This window comes from Melanerpes formicivorus, unplaced genomic scaffold (assembly GCF_026170545.1).
Source record: "Melanerpes formicivorus ecotype bairdi unplaced genomic scaffold, bMelFor1.0.p_v2 SCAF_26, whole genome shotgun sequence".
NCBI classification, from domain to species: domain Eukaryota; kingdom Metazoa; phylum Chordata; class Aves; order Piciformes; family Picidae; genus Melanerpes; species Melanerpes formicivorus.
The window spans coordinates 11,785,891-11,805,632 of record NW_027142378.1 but is presented as its reverse complement, the minus strand read 5'-3'; the positions used below and the strand labels follow the sequence as shown (position 1 = coordinate 11,805,632).

General features: G+C 49.0%; 1 protein-coding gene across 1 annotated transcript in view; it reads left to right on the top strand.

The window, feature by feature from the left end:
- The first annotated feature begins 4,782 nt into the window (after positions 1 to 4,782).
- Positions 4,783 to 19,742, top strand: part of ALK (ALK receptor tyrosine kinase) — a 319,074-nt gene continuing 304,114 nt past the window's right edge. The window contains exon 1 of the mRNA XM_068153686.1: positions 4,783 to 5,500. Coding sequence (XP_068009787.1) covers positions 4,906 to 5,500 — 595 coding nt within the window. The 5' untranslated portion in view covers positions 4,783 to 4,905. The remainder of the gene's footprint in view (positions 5,501 to 19,742) is intronic.

The window sequence follows — 19,742 nt, the reverse complement described above, 5'->3', positions numbered from 1 at the left end:
CTTCAATACCATCCCCTTGTGGACAGCTGGCTTAGTTCCTCCACAATATTTCTCTGCTTTTCCTTCGCTGACACTCTACCGTGCCTGTCCAGATTGCCATCTCCATGCTGGGAGATGCCCACCTTGCTCTCGAGGCAGCGCTGCTGAAGGAGCTGAGGCTGCTTACCTTCTCAGCTGAGTATGGGCAGAAATGTTTCTCCAAAGCAATTTCTGCTGCTTGCCCAGTCTATTGCATACCCATCTTCCACTCACAGCACTCCAGTTTCCAAGTAGGCTTGTGACTGATTTGGAGGCCACACGATAGGGCTCAGCTCTATTAGCCTCCTCATACATTTCCCCTGAAGTTCTGGCAAAGGTTTGCTAGGGTGTGGACATGTGACTTTTGCTGGGGCCTTTCCAGCAGCTACACAGCTGCAATTAGAGCCCCAACAGGTAACAGATTTCCTGGCACAAATGTTGGTGATGTTTGAGGTGTGGGAGTCGTCTGTTGGCAGAATGTGCCTTCCAGGGGTGGCACACACTGCTGTGCTGCCACCAAGGTCCCCTGTCCCCTGTGTCCTTTCGCTGCTTCTGCTGAGGCTGAGATGTGGACTTGCCAATGTGACTCTTTTCCTCCACCGTAAAGGTTAGTACTGTATTTAATCCCCCCTCCTCCATCCTTTGAGACCTCCTGGGTTTTCCTCTGCTTTTCAAAATGAATTGCCAGTGACAGAGTCAATTCATTAGCTAAATTAAAAACCTGGGAAGCATATTGTCCAGATCTGCTGATCCCAACCTATCGCAGAGTGGAACAAAGCATTTCCTTACCTGGCCTTCATTAGCAGCTGTATTGGCCAGGCTTCTCTCCCTTCCCAAATGTCCACACCACTCTTCCTGTTAAAGACCAATTATAAAAGGAGATGAAAAGGCAGGCCAGCAGCTCCACGACTGGAGATCCCTCATTGATTTCTTTGCCTCTCTTCCTTCATTAATGGCTCCACTTTCACTTTTTTCAAGGTATTAACAGCTGTTCCTGTTTCACTTCAGGCCTATCAATAAAGACACCACTTCAGTTTTCAGCTCTAACCCTCTTGTTCATTTCATAGCATGAACCACAGTGATACAGTGGGAAAAGCACACATCTTTGAGGCACTACCCTGGGACTGTTAAATAACAGTCTGTTAGCTGCCATGAGTCTTTGAGTCTCAGAACCATAGGTTTTTCCCCCAAGGCCATGCAGATTATTTCACTGAGTGCCATGTGGGCTTTAGGAATGCAAGGCTGCATCACCACCCAAGTGCAGGCAAAGGCCATCCTCCCTTTGTCTTGTCCCCTGGCATCTCAGGGTTTCCCCATATTGTCCCCAAGGAAACATCCCACCAAAGGTGGCAGAGCCACTTGGGTTTGTTCAGTACCCACAAAAGAGTGTGGCCAGCAGGTGAAAGGAGGATCTCCTCCCCCTCTTCTCTGTCCTGGTCAGACCACATCTGGAGTATTGTGTCCAGTTCTGGGCTCCACAGTTTGAGAGGGACAGGAATGTACTAGAGAGTGTCCAACAGAGGCTACAGCGATGCTGAAGGGACTGGAACATCTGTCTGAAGAGGAAAGACTGAGAGACCTGGGGCAGTTGAGTTTGGGGAGGAGAAGCCAGAGAAGGGGACATGATCAGTGTTTACAAACATCTGAAGAGTGGGTGTCAGGAAGAAGGGACCAGTCTCTTTTCAGTGCTGCCCTGTGATAGGAAAAGGGGCAGTGAACACAAACTGGGACACAGGAGGTTCCACCTCAACACGAGGAAAAAATTCTCTGCTGTGAGGGTGCTGGAGCCCTGGAAAAGGCTGCCCAGAGAAGTTGTGGAGTCTCCTTCTCTGGAGCCTGGAAACACTGAGAACTTAAAGTTGTAGAAGTCCTCCTCCAGCAGCGACTTCATTTGATGGAAATCTGATCTGTGCAAGAAGGAAAACTACCTGTAGAGATCGTTACAACATTTCCCATGCCCAACATGCCATTTCCTGCAATACTTGGCATTTTTCTCACTAGCATGAGTACTTGGGTGGAGCAGATGATAGTCCAAACTAACGTGGTGAAGAGGGGGAGTTTGAGGAGACAGTTGTCTATCCATGACTGCAAATGCTTAGACAATTATCCACTGGAGTAAGAAGAGTGAATGAAAAGGCTGGTGGCCCATGATTAATTCAGTCCATTTAACATGTTTTTTGTCTGCCAGTAAGGAATCTGAGCTCAAAGGCACAGAAGCATGTGCTGGGTTGTGTGTTACAGAGCACTGCACAGAATCACACAGTGGCAGGGTTTGGAAGGGACCTCTGCCGAGGCAGGTTCACCTAGGGCACGTTGCACAGGACAGCATCCAGGTGGGATTTGAATGACTTCAGAGATGGAGACTTCACCACCTCACTCTGCATCGTATTTGGTACAAAGCTGAGGGATCATGAGGGTCAAGCCTCTTCTTACATACATAGAATACATACATACATAGAATAAACCAGGTTGGAAGAGACCTTCAAGATCATTGTGTCCAACCCATCAACCAATCCAACCCACCCAAACAACTAACCCATGGCACCAAGCACCCCATCAAGTCTCAAAGTTCTTCATTGCCAGCATCCAAGGAGGACTCTGTCCATTCTGCTTTCTGTTCCAATCCATGAGTTCCTGAATCCAGCTCCTGAGTCCATGTCTTGCCTGCTGAAGAGTCCAGTCTGGGGCTTCCTTGGTGCCTGCCACAGCATCAGTTGTCATGGGGAACTGTCACTCAGAGGGCTTTGGTCTGGTGTTTGGCTCGTGTCTGTTTCATTTTTATTATTTTCCTTGAAGCTAATTTAGTTTTCTTTCCCAACCCATCAGTCTCTCTCCCTTACTCTGCTTCTCTTCCCTACTGTCCAGCCCATCCCTGACCCTTGGCAGTGTTACTAATACTTAAAGGTGAAGGATTAGGGTTCACACACTGGGGAAAATTATCTTTTCAGTGGTGCTCTGTGATAGGATGAGGAACAACAGACACAAAGTGGAACACAGGAAGTTCCACCTGAACATGAGGAAAAGCTTCTTTCCTGTGAGGGTGCCAGAGCCCTGGAGCAGGCTGCCCAGGTAGGTTGTGGAGTCTCCTTCTCTGCAGTCTTTCAAACCCCACCTGGACATGTTCTGGTGTGACCTGTCCTAGGTGATCCTGCTTTGTCAGGGGGCTTGGACTCGATCTCTGGAGGTCCCATCCAACCCCTACCATTGCATGATTCTATGACTGTAAAACAAGAACAGCATGGGAGGGGAAATGAGGGTAGGTCCAAAGCCCATTAGCATCAGTTGGGGAAACACTGCCTTCCTGGAAGGGCTCTGATTAGCACAGCTGTATGAGGCTTGTATGAAGTATATGATCTAACTGAGCCTTTGGTGCTTGCCTTGAGGCTCCTTCCTTAACTCTCCTGTGCAGAGAATATCCTGATTCCCTTTTCAGGCATCTTGCCTGCAGTGATGCTCTTTGGCACCACCATGACAGTGTGGTTCTGCTCCACAGTATGTGTGTTAGCACTTGTGATATATACAGAATAACTGTGTGACAGAATAATTGCACTCTAATGATTATATAGTTAAAGTAGACCTGCATTATAAAAATACACATGCATTAAATATCAAACTAAAGAGATAATAATAAGTCATTAATTCATATAGGCAACTTCCAGAACTATGAATGAGTTATGATTAGCTATCCTAAGGCACAGAACTAATGTAATTACAGTAATTACATTGTATTTATTGAAGGTAAAAAGGGGGAAATTGTGGCATGAACCATTCTTAAGGCTGTTGTTTTCCTTCTGAAATGGAAGAATTTTATTCATTTGTATTTTTTTTTAGAATGGCTTATGCCCAAAGATTTCTTCCCCCCACCCTGCTTCTCACCGGCTGGTTCGCTTTTTTCCTCCATTCCTGAGGAAAGATAGGAGCTTTTGAGGAGAAAGGGAAGGGGGAGGCAGGAAAAGGAAGAAGAAAGGGAAGGAAGGGAAGCAGAAGGGCAAGAGGAAGGGAAGCAAAAGGGCAAGAGGAAGGGAAAGGAAGGAAAAGAAAGGATGGGATGGAAGAAGAAAGGGAAGGAAGGGAAACAGAGGGATAAGGGGAAGAGGAAGGAAAGGAGAAGGGAAGAAGGAAAAGGAAGGAGAAAGGGAAGGAAGCAAAGCAGAGGAAGGGGAAGAGGAAGGGGAAGAGGAGGAAGAAGGGAAGGAGAGGGAAAGGGGAAAGGGAGGAAAGGAAGGATGGGAAGGAAGGGAAAAGGGAAGAAAAGGGAAAAACCCGACCAGCTCTGTCCATCGTTGCCTGTACAGGGAGACAGAGCTAGGAGGCGGTAAACGGGACCCCACCGCCTCTCTGCCGGCGCCCGGGTTCGGGGGGTCGGTGCGTCGGTGCCCGTCCCCGCGAGCACCCCCTCGAAGGTGCGGGTTCGACCCTTCCCTTCCCAGCCGTCCTGGCCTCTCGCTGCGGGCCGCCAGCGGCCGCTGCCTCAGCCCCGCATACCCCGTTCCCCGCCGCCCCCGGGCGCGCTGCGGATCAGCCCCGCCGAGAGCTGCTTTTTTCTTTTCTCAATGAACGCTGCCCCCGCCGCCCCGCCCCGGCACATTTGCATAACGAGGGTTTCCAAAGACGCCATTGGCTGCCGGCGGGCGGGCTCGGGCGTGACGTCACCGCGGGCTGGGTAATGCCCGCGTTGTGGCGGGTAGTTGGAGCCGGCAAAGCCCGCGCAGCGCCGGCCCGAGGCGCATCGCCTCCGCCTCGCTCTTCGGCCGGACTGGCCACGGCCGGAGCCACGGCGCAGCCCGGCATCGCGCTCCCCGGCCGGAACAGCCCGGCGCAGCACTCTCCGGCAGCCGGCCCGGCGCGACGTAGGACGGGGCGCTGCCGGCAGCGGGCGGGCGGGTGATGGCGGGGGGCAGACTGGCCGCCTGCCTTCTGGCCGCCGCCTGCTTCGCCCTGAGCTTGGCTCCGGCGGTGGCCGGGCCGCGGGAGAGCCCCGGCCTGTCGCGGCTGCAGAGGAGGAGCCTGGCGTTGGACTTTGTTGTGCCCTCGCTGTTTCGCACCTACGTGCGGGAGCTGGTGCTGGGACCGCCGGGGCGCGCCGCAGCGCGATGCCGCTTGCGGCTGGACTGCGCGCCCCTGCTCCGCGCCGCCCGCGGAGGGCTGCCACGGGGCGCGCCGCCCGCTCCCCCTCATGCCCCCGGCGGCGGGCCCTCAGCGACCGGGCGGCGGCTGCGGCGCGCCAAGCAGCTGGTGCTGGAAGTGGGCGAGGGCAGCCTGCGGGACGGCTGTGCCGGCGAGCCGCCGCCGGGCTCCGGCGGGGCGCAGCTGGAGTTCAACCTCACCGAGCTCTTCGCCTGGTGGCTCCGCTCCGGCGATGGGCGGCTGCGGGTGCGCCTGATGCCCGAGCGCCGGGGAGCCCTGACGGGCAGCGAGCGTGGGCTGTCGGCGGCCATCCGCGCCGCCCGCCCACGTCTCCTCTTCCACGTCTCCGCGGCAGGTGAGCCGTGCGTTGCATGCCGGGCAGCGCCCCTCGCCCGCTCCCGATGAGCCCCCTCCCCGACCCCTGCTCCACCGCAGCGCTGTCGTGGCGCTGCAGGGTACCACCTCCACCCGGGACGCACGGTCAGCCCCACCGCAGCAGGATCCCGGCGCTGCAGGGTGCTGTCTCAGCCCGGGACACAGGGCTGGCCCCATCGCGTCCAGCCCGGCGGGTGCGGGAAGCGCAGCTCCCCCGCCCGGAGCAGTCGCGACTTCTAACGGTCGCGTTTTACTGGTACAAAATGTATCGAGGAGCTTTTGTAGGGTCAGAACAACTGTTCTGAGAGCGCTGAGGGGGTCTTGCAAAATGCCAAGAGTTCATTTGTACCAAACAGCCGCAAGCGAGACCCAAAGGTTAACGAGTCGTTAGCCTAAGCACAGCAATATCAGGCTCTTTGAAACGTCTTTAAAAGGGAAGCTTCCTCAAAGTGATGCAAGTAATTCCAGGCTTATGTGCAGGCAGACCTCCGGGAGCAGCACAGACCCTTTCAAAGCTCAGACTGACCAGATTTGTACATTAATGGTTTGGGGTCTTGGTATCAGTATTGTAACTCTTCTCTAAGCATCTAAGGTAGTGGCTGACAGGCAAACCTGCCAGGAGCAGGTTATTTCAGGTTTCACTTATCTCGAATGCAATGAATGTTTATCCCTTTTAAAATCACAGATGATCCTTAGCTACAGTCAGACGAGAAGCTGGGGTAGCAGCCTCAAGTCTCAGCTTTGGGACAGTGGTCGAGAGAGCTTTCCTTTCTGTGTGCATTGTGTCCTTCACAAGAGCTCTGATGCAGGCTCTCCTACTAACAGAATATAATACCTCGAGGACTGCAAGGCCAAATAATTTGTCACAGTGAGTTAAGTTAGGGAGGTTTTATGAAGCTGTGTAGAAGCCAATGGTGTGTCCCTGAGCAGACACCTACTTAACGGACCACAGAATATACTTCCCTACGTTCAGAAGAGGTGAGAGAAGTCAGTGCTGGGCTGGAGCAACTGATTTGTGATGCTCATTGGAAAAGCTGGGCCAGCTATCTGAAAAACTACCAGCTGAGCCCATCTCATTCCAGGCTGCCTGAAACTGAAAATCCGAGCAGACCGCTGGAGAAGGCTGGGTGTGAGTCAGGCTTACACTCGCAGCTGAAGGGAAATACCTTGGCTGGCGATTTCTGGGTCCCTTCTGGCAGGGCTAAGGCAGAGGTAGTCTACCACAAGGTGGCTAGGTGAGGCCAGCACCCCCTACTCCCCAGCAGGTCTTCCCTTTCTAGGTTGCAGTTAAAAAAACAAGGTAATTAATAAAAATGAAATGTGCCCAAAGCCACCAGCTCTGTTTTGGTTTGCTCTTTGGGGAATTGGGTGTCAGTAGCAGTTATCTTGCTTTGCAGATCTCCTTCTTTGACAGCAAGGTTGCAGCCTGAGCATTTAATGCCAGTGCATTGTTGATGGTGCTTAGAGCAATGAAGGAGCTGGAAGGCATGCATCTGTCTCCTTTGAGGATGAAGGGGTGTTTTTAACCTAGATGAAGGGCATGTATGTGAGCTAACAGGTACTCTGGTCTTGGGAATGCAGCACTTTAACCAAAGTTAGTAAAGCCCACAGTCTCTGATGTTGGCTGCTGTCTAGCTGTTGAGAAGAAATGCCTGGTTTTCCAGGCAGAGAAGTATTAGTTCTGCCCCTGTAAAATCATGTTGCAGAGGGGGCTCTGCTGTACTTACTGCAGCACAGACATGCAAAGTCAGTCCTAGGGGATGCAGGAAAAAGAGGAGCAGAGGGAAGGAATAGGGACCTCATCTACCTGTACCAGAGTCATAACTTCTAGCAGCTGTTTGCCATCTGTAAAGATCCACCCCAAGGTTGCTAACGTGCCTAAGTTTTGTCACTGAAATGGCATCTCTGCTGTGGTTGCACTGTTATGTGGCCTTGCACTCTACTTCGGGCATGAATAGCACTAAAAATGCATTCTTTCTGCTTTGCAAAGGTGCAGCCTGTGTGGGCACCATGTGTCACTGCCACGCTTAAATGTGTGCTGTGCTGTGTTGCCCTGCCGACGGCAGGATTGCTGACACAGTGCTAGCAGCATGAGCAGCCTCTAGGAGCCCAGAGGTGTGCAGACACCGGCAATTATTGACACCATTGCAGCTAATGTGTACGGGGCTTAGCTAAAGCCCTTCCTAAGGCAACTGAGCCTTTCCTTCAGTGGTTAAGCTAATTGGAAATGGATTTCAAACAACACAATCCTCCCACCAACAATGTAAAGCTGCTCCACTTATGCTGACATACTTAGGGTTTTTTTTTGCCTTTTTTCCTCTCCCTTTATTCTTGCCCCCTCCCCTTCTGCTGGAGATACCCAGAACTGCAGTGCTTCCCTGGAAAAGATATAATGACCTAGCTAAATGGTTTTCACCAAATGATCCTCCATGTGAGTGGAGAATGAATGATACTTTAGGAGAAGAAAAAATTGCACAGGGACTGAATTCCCACTGACCTTATGTGCCACGACAGAGTCCTGTACTGTCTTCTCTTTAACTCTTACAGTCTCTGGTCCTGGCTCAAAGATAGCCAACTGGAAGGAGCCTTCCCCCTTCTTACCAGCATGTTTGCACAAAGCATGAAGCCATTTGTCTCCGTGTGTTACTGAACAATTAATAAAGGATGTTCTTACTGGGCTGCAGTTGTTTTAACAGACAAACCATAAAGTTCAGAGGAGTTTCTCCAGGGCTCTCCTGCAAACACTTTCAATGATAGATTTCTCTCACTTACTCTTGTGGGAAGAGAGCATCCTGCAAGAAAAATAAATGCTTCCATCCAGAAAACCTGTGGTCCTCAGCCCAGGCACTGGTTTAGTGTCAGCTTGGCCTTTTCAAAGTCAAGCAGCAGAGAGTTTTCTTTTCTTGGAAATGCTTTCAGAATTAATATTGGCTGTTTCTCCTTCCCCTGGTGCTTCTCTGGGACAAAAAGCGAAACAAAGCAAACCCAACAAAACCAAACAACAACAACAAAACCTCAGCTGAATTAATTTCAATCATTTCTGTAGAAAAAAACCAAACAAAACCCCAGATGCAGAAGAAGGGAGGGGTGAGCTGTGCTGTTGATCTCCCATAGTTTAGGTGAACCTCCCCACAGCCAGGTTGCTGTTGACTTGGTTTTCATTTTCTTTGGCTTTGACTGGGAAATTCCACCCTGCCTCCATGGAAACCTTTCCCAAAAGAGCTCAGTCAAAGCCAGTACATTGTCATGGCAAACTGGAAGCTGGCTGGTTTGGTGGCTGGAATCTAACAACCCTTTTATGTCAGAAAAGTCTTGGCCAGTTTTAGTTCAGGTCTCACAGGATTTGCTATACAGTGTTGAAGCACAGTGGGTCCCTGTGGCCTCTGTAGCTTATTGAACTTCCTTGAGAAAAAATTCCCAAGCCTTCTCTCTGTAGAGACTACCAAGTAAAGAGCTGCCTGAGCAGCAGCAGTGACCACCCCTTGCATGAGTGGTCCTCTGCTGCTGGACTAAAATTACCCACAGGAGTTTCTAAGATCAGATCAGGCAGCTTGTGTTGTGCAGAGGTCCAGTGGGGGCCTTCTTGGCAAGTCCATCCCACAGATACTTGGTCCAGGGTGAGTGCTCGACACTTGCATGGGCTCTGTAGTGATCCAGAGCCCTTGGACCCTAACCCTGCATTGACATTGGTATTCGGGAAGGGACTTTTTACAGGGGCTTGTAGGGATAGGACCCGGGGGAATGGCTTTGAGATGGAAGAGAGGAGATTAGGAAGTCACTCTTCACAGTGGGGGTGCTGAGACACTGGAACAGGTTGCCCTGGGAAGCTGTGGATGTCACCTCCCTGCAAGTATTGAAGGCCAGGTTGGATGAGGCCTTGAGCAGCCTGCTCTAGAGGGAGGTGTCCCTGCCCATGGCAGTGGGGTTGGAACTAGATGATCCTTCAGGTCCCTTCCAACCTAAACCATTCTAGGATTGTGTGATTTTCTCCATGTTAAGGCCACAGGTAACCAGTCCACTCACTGTCGAGCACCTAAGCCCCAAATGTTGCTAAATAGATTTCTTATGAGTTTACTCAGGAAGTTTAATAAGCTTGAAATGGCCATAAAATAACTTCCCATGAAAACTAATTGCTACTTACATATGCAAAGGTGGGAAGTGTGTGTTAAAAAGGGGCATACAGGGATGAAAATGAGTCATTCCTCCCTCAAAAGGTCAATGTACTTTCATTCATGAAATAGATTTAACATTCCAATTATATTTTTTAAATAGCAATGCATAACTTTTCATCCTCTGGCTAGGGGAAATATTACTCCTGCTCTGTGGCCTTCATCTGCAATTTTATTAGCTTGCCCCATGTCTTCTCCCTGAAACTGCATTCACTCCATACCAATGCTGGGATAATGCTGAGGCAATTAGGCTTCACATCTTTAGGGTACTGCTGCCACGCACCCGACCTCATTTGCAGGAGGAACCCTTTGCCAAAAGATTAGAGAAAAACTTCAGACCAGCTGAAAATGTGGGTTTGAAAGTGGACATTCTGTTAAGTGAGAAGAAAATAAAACCCCTGAGCTCCAAGCTGAAATCTGCCTGCAGCAAAGCCTGCAGAATTCTTTCCACGTCTTTTAGAGGTACCAAAATTTAATCAAGGTCTCTTAATTGTGTTTTTCTTCTGGTAGGTTTTGTTTTTCTGCTTGAAAAGAACAAAATTTGGAGTTGTGCCATACTGAGCAGAAAACTGGTAAAAGATCAATCATTTCCAGCTGCTCTCTGGTTTTCTCTCGTTCTCGCCTCTGTGCAGCATCTGAGATCCGATCCTGCTCTTCTGATGGCAAAAACTGGTGACTAAGGCAGAAGCATTGCACTGGAGCTTCTGAAAGGTTTCCATTGTAGTGCAGGTGGCTTTGTTCATTTCTGGTGGGGTTTTGCACTTTGCCTTGCCTGTCAGGCCAGCTTTCATAGAGTCATAGAATTGTCAGGGTTGGAAGGGACCAACCCCCTGCAGTGGCCAGGGACACCTCACACTAGATCAGGCTGCTCAGAGCTCCATCCATCCTGGCCTTAAAAACCTCCAGGGATGGGGCTTCTACCTCCCTGGGCAACCTGTCCAAAGCTTAAGAACAGGCCTGAGTTGCACTTGCATTTACTCCAGACATGAAATGAGATTTTCCTTTTCACCCCTTGGGTTGTCCCAGGTACCAGTGTGCTACATGCTGACGACCAGCCCCTAAATCACAGTGAATCCAAAGTGTGCTTAGGAGCAGTTTCCCCAGTCCTTCCTGCCTTAACTATTAGGTTTGTAGCACCTCCCTCTAGGCCCCCAGTCACTGGTGCTCTCCAGAAATGTGGCTTTAGTCAGTCCAGAGTGGCTTCTTCTTGAATAGCAGATGTCTCTTGAGCAAAGGGATTGCCTGGTAATGGGTTTCCCTGATCCTTTGTCCTGCTGCCGTCCTGCCTGTTCCTGTCCAGGTCACTCTCCTACTCCATCAGCACCAAGAAAACTCACAGTGTGCAGCTCTGTTGCTTTATTGTTCACTATTTCCACGCTGGCCAAAAGATGTAGGGCTTTGCAAATGTGTGGCCAGCTCCTTGGCAGCATGTTAGAAATGATGCTTGAGCTTTGAGTGGTTCATGGAAAATGTGCTGGGATCTGTATCCCACATGGTTTCACCTGGACCAGAGAGTTGCTGATCTTTGTTGGGAGTCAGTACTATCACAGGATCACAACCTTAGGGGTTGGAAGGGTCCCCTGGAGACCTTTGAGTCCAACCCCCCTGCCAGAGCAGGCCCATAGAATGCACAATGTGGTTCTGGTTTCTAGGTCTGTTTTCTGCCATTTTTCTTTACTTTTATGCTCCTTGTTCTTATGAATGTTCTTGTTCATCCCCATGTTCTGTAAAGCAGCCATAAACAAACACAAAAAAGGGCACAGGATGTTTGGGTTTGGTTTTGTTTTATTTCAATGAACATTTATGGCACATTTTAAGAAGATGTATTTGCTAAACTCACTGTGCTTTTATTTCCCCAACCTTAAGAAGAGGGAATAAATACCTACAGCAAAGAAGTGCACTGGGAGTCTTAAGTGTTTTATTATACAAATGCAAAATCAAAGGCAGTTTTGCAGTGTCTGAGTAAATTGCATCCTGGAGTCATCTAGTCATCTGGTTCACTGCACATCTCACATGCACATTGCATGACAGGAAATAAAATCTGTGTTTGTGAATTAGCAAGAACCAAACAAACAGAGTAGAAGAAAGGAGGAGAGATGGATTGGCAGCAGTTAACACTCACCCAAGAAACCCCCAACTCGATGGGGCTGATCATTGTCAGAGGGTATCACCTTTTCAGGACATCAGAGCTAGTTCCTCTGGGGTGATGATGCTTGGGGAGTCCAAGTTGGAATTACAGAATCATAGAATTGTTTTGGTTGGAAAAGACCTCTAAGATCATTCAACCCAACCACCAACACAACACCACCACAGCCATTCAACCATGTCCCAGAGTGCCACACATTTCCTGACCAGGGATGTTGCCTCCACCACCTCCCTGGGCAGCCTCTTCCAGTGCCTGGCCACTCTTGCAGCAAAGAAATGTTTCCTATCTCCAGCCTAGACCCTTCTCCAGCTTTTTTGCCCTTCCCTGGACACTCTCCAGCACCTCAGTGTCCTTCTTGAGCCCAGAATTCAAGGTGTGGCTTCACCAGTGCTGAGTACAGGGGCACGATCCCTTCTTACTCCTGCTGGCCTCACTGTTCTGATATGGACCAGGATGTTCCTGGCAGTGGCCACCTGAGCACATTGCTGTGTTTTGATTTTCTTCCCAAGCAAATTCCACACCATGCCTGGGTGTTGCCTGTCGTCAGTTCTCATACTGAGGCATCAGCTTGAGCTCCCCAGAAGTGGACTGCTGAGACCTGGAGGTCTGCTCTTTCGGCACAAGTGGTTTACCTGGCAGCAAACCGCGTTGCCCACTTCCCAAATCTCTTTCTGTCCACTGAGCCACACCTGAGAGGTGACTTCCCAGCTCAATGACACTGCTGAGACCACAGTGCAGGGCTGAGAAAGGTCCTTTATGAAACGTGCCACATTTGTCTTGCTTCCCTAATTCAGAAAAATTTGGTTGGAGAAAAATGTCATGGAAGCATAAATGCAGATTTGATAAGTCTGACCTTTCTTTTCTTGCGAACAATAAATGTCAGAAAGCTTAAAATGACAAGCTGGAATGGCTGGAAGTTATTTATGTGTTTAAATATTTAGGCAAGAAACACACTTTGAGACTAAAGTCTAATTTACATGAGTGTTTTGATTTATGGCTGAGGCGGCCGCAGCGCCGTGTGCTTGTCACCAGCCTGTTTAAGGGTGGCTACTCAGAGATTCCCTGTGACAGCACAGACAGGACTTACATACCCCTGCTCGCAGAAGCTCTGCACTCTGTCAGTTGCAGTGAAGAGGAATCATAGATCCATAGATACATAGGATGGTTTAGGTTGGAAGGAACCTTGGAGATCATCTGCTTCCAACCCCCCTGCCATGGGAGGGACACCTCCACTAAACCAGGTTGCTCAAACACCTCATCCAACCTGGCTTTGAACACCTCCAGGGAGGGGGCATCCACGACCTTCCTGGGCACCCTTGACAGTCTTGCAGCTTTGAAACTCTGCTGGTAGAAGGTATTCTTTTTCTGTGGACTGCTGCTGCTTTTACTTCCTAAGGATCTCAGTAAAGACAAGCAGGTGTGGTCTGAACTCTCAGGTTTCTAAAGGAGAAGCTAAGCCAGCCTGCCATATCGATTGACTCCCATCTCTGGAGTGCTCCTTCCTGCACTTCAGGGACAGCAAACTCCTGAAACTTCGAAATGCCAGCAGGTTTTTGTTTGATGCTACAAGAGACTGAGTTTCTGGTTTGCTTTTGAGTTTTTTTGAGGTGTTATTTGTCCTGCCTTTGTCTGTTGAAACACGACCTGTCTTGAAGCCAAATTTAGGTTTGCAACTGGAATACTTTGTGAGGCATTGGCCAGGGTTGCTTGTAGCACCCCCAAGCATCAGGGAGGGTGGGCTAGATGGTGATTAGTCTGCCTGTGGACAGCTGGGCAGAGGGCAGTTAGCAGCTTTAACTGGGCAGAGGGCAGTTAGCAGCTTCAGCTGGGCAGAGGGCAGTTAGCAGCCTCAGCTGGGCAGTGAGTAGTGATCAGCCTCAGCTGTGTGGAGGGTATTTAGCCGCTTCAGCTAGCCAGCCTCTCCATTTGCAGTGAGGAGTTGCGAGTGCTGGCTTGTGAGGGCTGCTGAGCGCTGGCTGTCCAGGGAATGGAGCATGCCCTGGAAACAGGTTTGTCTTTTATGATTTCCTACTTAGAAATCTCAGATGTTAGCATGGAATGGGGGATTTGAGCTTGTTCAAGGCTTCAGTGGTTTGTGTGTTCCTTTCTGGATTATGGATGACAAAGTGGAGTTATTAGGGAGGAATCTTTCTTCTGGTTACAGAAATGCGAGAGGTCCTCTTTGGTTTATCTCCAGTAGCTTTTCAGTTCAGTTAGCTAGTCTCAAAAGCTGTCTGTGGTAGTGCAATGTTTACATGAAGGCAGGAGACCTGCTTTTCCTGCCCAAGCAAGGGATATGCTGAGTTGACTTTGGACTGGGGTTTCCCCTGTGGCAGTGCACTGTGATGACAGAGGTGCAAATTCTTTCTGCAAGCTTCTCCCTATTTTCTTACCAAAAGCAAGTTTTTCTGGTCTTGTGTCTTACAAAAACTTGTGATGAAAGAGAACTTTGTATCTGAGTTACAAGCTGGGCAGAGGGAGAGAAGATGGTTCTATGTGGGATGAAGAACAGAGAATACTGGGTGGTGAATCTGGGGGGGAAGCAGGGGTAATGCAGTGGTGAGGGTGGGAGCAGGGTGTGGTATGGTGGTGTGTGTTCTTGTGCTTGTACTGAAAGGAAGTTGTAGTGAGGTGGAGATGGGTCTCTTCTATCTAGCCTTGGGTCATAGGGTGAGAGAAAATGACCTGAAACTGTGCTAGGAAGGTTTAGGTTAGATATTGGGAGAAATTTCCTTACCAAGAGTGGTCAGACATTGGAACAGGCTGCCCAGGGAGGTGGTGGAGTCACCCTCTTTGTAAGTGTTCAAAAAATGTGTGGCCATGGCTCTTTGGGACATAGTTTAATGGCCATGGTGGTAGGTTGGTGGCTGTACTGGATGATCCCTGAGGCTGTTTCCAAGCAGAATGTTTCTATGGTTCTTGATGGCTGTTAGGAAGAGGCAATACAAGTTTAAGCACTTGCTGAATGATGTGGATAAGTAGGTGTATCTGGGATGGTGTTTCTCAGTTTGTCATACTTGTTCTGGAACCTTATTGAAGGCTTCCTTCTAGCTCAGACTTGCAAGCTTGCGTGGTTCTTCTGAATGCAGTGGCTGTAGTGTCTGTGACATGAATGTCTCTGACTTTACTTATCAGAAGTCTGTGGTGATCCTTCAGAGCTCTGCAAGTTGCAGCAGACCTCAAGTTATGACTTGTACATTGGCATTCACCTGCTGTCACTACTGGCCTGTTAAGTAATGGTCTATCTCAGGTGCCTCAGAATCTCTGGGCCTTTTATAGCCTCTTTCAAGTTAGCCTCGAAGTACTTTAAGCCTTATCACCCTGGTGACAATGATAAGCATTATTATATCTGTTTTACAGAGAGTTCATAGAAGCCAGGGCTGGGGAAAGCATTATTTGATTATGTGAGACTGCAAGTGGTGAATATAATTTTGTCCCATGGAACACAGTAAATAGTGATGTCTCTCTCTGCCTCAGCCAAAAGGCCAAGACAGAGCAAGGAATTGCAGTTGAGAGGCTCGGTAACTCACTCGGAAATACTGCGGCAGTTAGTGGCAAAACCACCTTTGAGTTGTCTCTGCTCCACACTGTGTTTGCAGCGCTTGTCTTGCAGATAAATCTGCTTTTGTCAAGCTCCACACTTTTTTACAGTCTTGTTGGCTTTTTTGGGCTTTGGGAACATCTGTGATCTGCTGAGCTTCAGACATGGCCCTGTGGCCCTTCCGTCTGTAGGGCAGCGCATGTCAGCGTGAGAGAGCACCATGCAAGGGTTATTTCTGAGGGGCATTTCATTATTGATGCTAATTAGACTTGAAACTAATGAGAAAGGATTACTTTTCAGGGCTGGAGAGGAGGCCAGAATAGTTGTTATAGGTTAATTATTCTTCCAAAAGACTGGGTTTAAGTAACAATTAATTTTGTCAACTTTTTTCTTACCCTGTACAAGAACCTTGTTGGAAGAGGATTCAAAACATAATTGCTGCACTGACCTCATCTAGCTCTCAATCAGCAATCTCCTTCCATCAGCAAAAGGTTAATAAAATCTTGAAGGGAACAAATTCTGTGCCTTATCTAAGGGTAGACAATTCAGAACAGGTCTCCCTGCAAGGATTTCCTATTACCCTGCTGTATGATTTCCTTGGCAGCCATTTCAGGCTTGAAGAATTGTGTGTTCATAAAGCTTCCCAAAGCAGGTGCACGACAGAGTTGGAGAGTTTATCTAATCAGGACTGGCTTGAGAGTTGGCACATAAGTCAGAACCCTTTGTTTTCAAAGAGCTAGAGCCTGTCCTCAACCTTAATGTCTCCTCACTACAAAGCACTGGGGTGCCCATGTGATGACTGGTATCTGCTGAGTAACCAGGGGGAGGAGGAGGAGAAGCTCACTTGATGTAGGAGCAAGGTCTCTTTTCTGCTGGGGAGCACTCTGGCTTTTGGCAGGGAGGACACATGCTGATCTCTTTTGCTCCTTCCCACCTCTGATGTTTCTTCCTCTTGGACCATTCTGTGATTCTTTGTGCAGATGAGTAGTGGCTTCCAACTGTTGCAATACTCTACTATAAAGAGGCAAAGGGAGAGCTGGATTAGTTGTGAGTGTGGAAAGCTGAGTAAAATGTTTGTGGAGGGGGAGGATCCCTGTCTTTATTAGCTGCAACCTGCTGCCTTTGGTTAAGGCACTTGCTTTGGAGATAGGGAATCCTTGTATTGACATGAGGGCTGTACAAGCAAGCATCTGGTTTGGAAGGTGATGCTGTGAGCAAGAAGGGCTTAGCTGGTGGGAGGCAGCATCTTAGGAAAGCCCCTCAGAGCTGGGGTGATTTGCCTGCTGAGTGCATGTTACAGCCTGAGGTGTGACACTGCCCTAGAAGGGGCACCATTCAGCTGTCCTGAGTGCAGGAAGGGAGTTGCATTCTCCACCTGGGCAGTGCTATCAAATTCAGTGATAAACTGGCCTCTGAGCAATCCCATGAGCAGAGTCCCATAGCAGGAGGGATTTGGGATGTATGAAGTGCCAAGGCCCTTCTGTGCTTAGGGATCTGAATCTCAGGAAGACTGATCAATGCTTCCTTCTCTCTCCTTTATCTCCTGAAACAAAGCAGTGTTAACTTTTAAGCTCTGATTCCATAACATTTTATGGGCAATAATTATGACTGATATTAAGCCTTCAGCAGCCAGGCTGTATGGAGAGTTAAGTGTGGAGGTTTATTAGCAGTGTAACCTGTCTCTTTAAGTCAGTTGTAAAGCAGTATCAGCTGCAGCGGCACAAGGAGAAAGAAATGCCGATGAGCTGTTTGCCTCTGCTTTCTCTGCAGGGTGTTCATGTGCTTGCCACTTAATATTGCCAGCACAGTGGGAGCTCGCTGGGAAAGAGTTTTTGTTTACAGAATCTGTTTGCACGACTGCAGAGCTGTGATGAATGAATGAAAGAGTGAATGAATGAGCTACAACAGTCTTGGGCTGGAAAAGAGTGCATTAATGGAGGGACCTTGGAGACCAGTTGATCACCTTCCCCTTTTAATAAGTGTAAATGTAAGGTTTTCAGAGACTAGCTCTACAGTCTCCTCTGGGGCTTATTCCAGTAAGGGAGGTTCCTGAATGTCTGAAGATTCTTTGGACACCCCAGGTTAGTAATTCTTTTGGGGTTTTGTTTTGATGTGTTCTGCTTTGGTTTTTTCCTCCTCTGAGGTTTCCCAATTTCTTAAATCTTGTCACAGAATGCTGGGGGCTAAAAGGGTCCTCGAGATCATGGAGTCCCACCCCCCTGCAAAGCAGAACCACTTGGGGCAGGTCACACAGGAACATGTCCAGATGGGTTTGGAAGCTCCACAACCTCTCTGGGCAGCCTGCTCCAGGGCTTCAGCTCCCTCACAGTAAAGAAGTTTTTTCTCCTGTGGAGATGACATTTCCTGGGATTGAGTTTGTCCATTAGCCCTCATCCTATCACTGGGTATCACCAAGAAGAGACTGGCTCCATCCTCCTGGTAGTCACCCTGCAGGTATTTGTAGACATCGATCAGACTCCTCCTCAGCCTTCTCTTTTCCAGACTAAACAGCCCCAGGGCTCTCAGTCTTTCCTCCTCAGACAGATGTTCCAGTCCCTTCCTCCTTGTAGCCTTCTGTTGAGCTCTCTCCAGTAGTTCCCTGTCTCTTTGGAACTCTGGAGCCCAGAACTGGACACAATATTCCAGATGTCCAGACACAGTTGTGTGTACAGGCCATGTCTATTTATGGGTATTGTCCCCAAACCACACTGAGGACCACATGGAGTGGAAGGAAGCTCTGTTGGTTTCAAAGACCTGAGGTGCTGTGCACAGTGATCTAATAAACATTACAACATGAGAAAGCAAACTCACCATGCAGGGCTGTCACTTAAAATCCTCATGTTGGCACTGAAAAAAGCCACCTGAAGGACCCAGGGGTGGGTACTGGCTCACCTGAGCCTTGTAATGTTCATGCATCATTACCTGTGCTATATGGTTGCTTGTTTCCTCCCCTGCTCCTCCTCAGCTTCCTATATAAGGAAATCTCTGTGGTAGATTCAAATAAGATGCTGTCTACTTGTGTCCTTTCTGCCTTTTGATGGGAAAGCAGAAGGGAATTCTGAAGTGCTGTGGGAGCTGCATGGAGGCCTTGCTTTGACATCTCTAAATATGTGAGTAATGGGGTGCTTAGAACTGATTTTGCATGTGATGGATGCTCAACAATAAGGAATCACAAATTGTGGGCAGTAGAGCTTGGAGAGGAGAGCTGCTCGACAAGATTAATGGGAAGGGAGACCTTTAGTGTAATGAAAGACACAGTTCAGGCTTGAAAGCAGACAATGACACACTAGATCAAGTCTTGAGGAGTTGGACAGTCAGGTTCCCTCAGCAGGCAGTAATGCTCTGCATTTGCCAAGCCACTTCCTAGGTAGGAAGGGGAACAGCTGTGAGAAATGCTCTGTAATTCTCACTTTGCCCATGAGTGAGTACTCTGCTGCACCAAAGCACTGCCCTGTTGAAGGGTTCTCTGTCAAGCTGCTGATAGGGTGCTGATGGAAACCTAGGAATTGCTTTTGGCCTAAGAAGTGCAAGCCAATAAGAGTGGGATGAGAGCATGGCAGAACACAGCTGGAGCTGAGCACTGTTGGGGTTTTCAGTGACCAAAATGCAGAATTGCAGGGGTTGGAAGGGTCCCCTGGAGATCAGCTAGTCCAACCCCCCTGCCAAGGCAAGCTTTCCATTAAGTATCTCACTGAGCACTTGGTGTGAAGTCAGCACTTGAGGCTGAGGCCAGAGATCCTTGCTGGGTCCTGTCTAAGCCAGGTTTTCCTGTGGAGATGAAACATCATGAGCTTAGACAAATGATGCAAGTGGAACATGCTTCAAAAGGCCCAGACTGAGGTCCTCAGTTAATGAAAATGTAAAGGTGTATTTTACTACTAGTGGAAATACCAAGTTGAAAAGGCAACAAATATTTCAGTATCCTTATTGGCAAGAATCAAAAGCCCCAAGGGGTAAATGTGTGGCTCGCCCTGCCCTTCTACCAGGAGCCCCAAGCTGCTGTTAACTTGGACTGTTGTGAGCAGGGAGAAGAGCTAGCAACGCGTTAGAGCTGGCCCCAGGATCATTATGTCTGCAACTCTTATCCTGTCTCTGGCAAGGATAATAGTATGTGGCAATGAAGCCAGCAAACCTGAGGGATGCCTGTAAATACAGAGGACAAAGCAGCAAATAGCGAGTGGCCCGGCGCTCAGGTGCGGGCTGCCTTATCGGTGAGCCCAGCGCCTTGAAAGATGGCACTGCTGCTAGATAAACATTAAGAGGACTATGAAGCTGAGAATAAATAGAGCAATATCCTCTAAACAGTAAAGAGCTGGAGCATAAGACCCTGGGAAGACATTCAGGACTTATTGCTTGAGAAAGATCC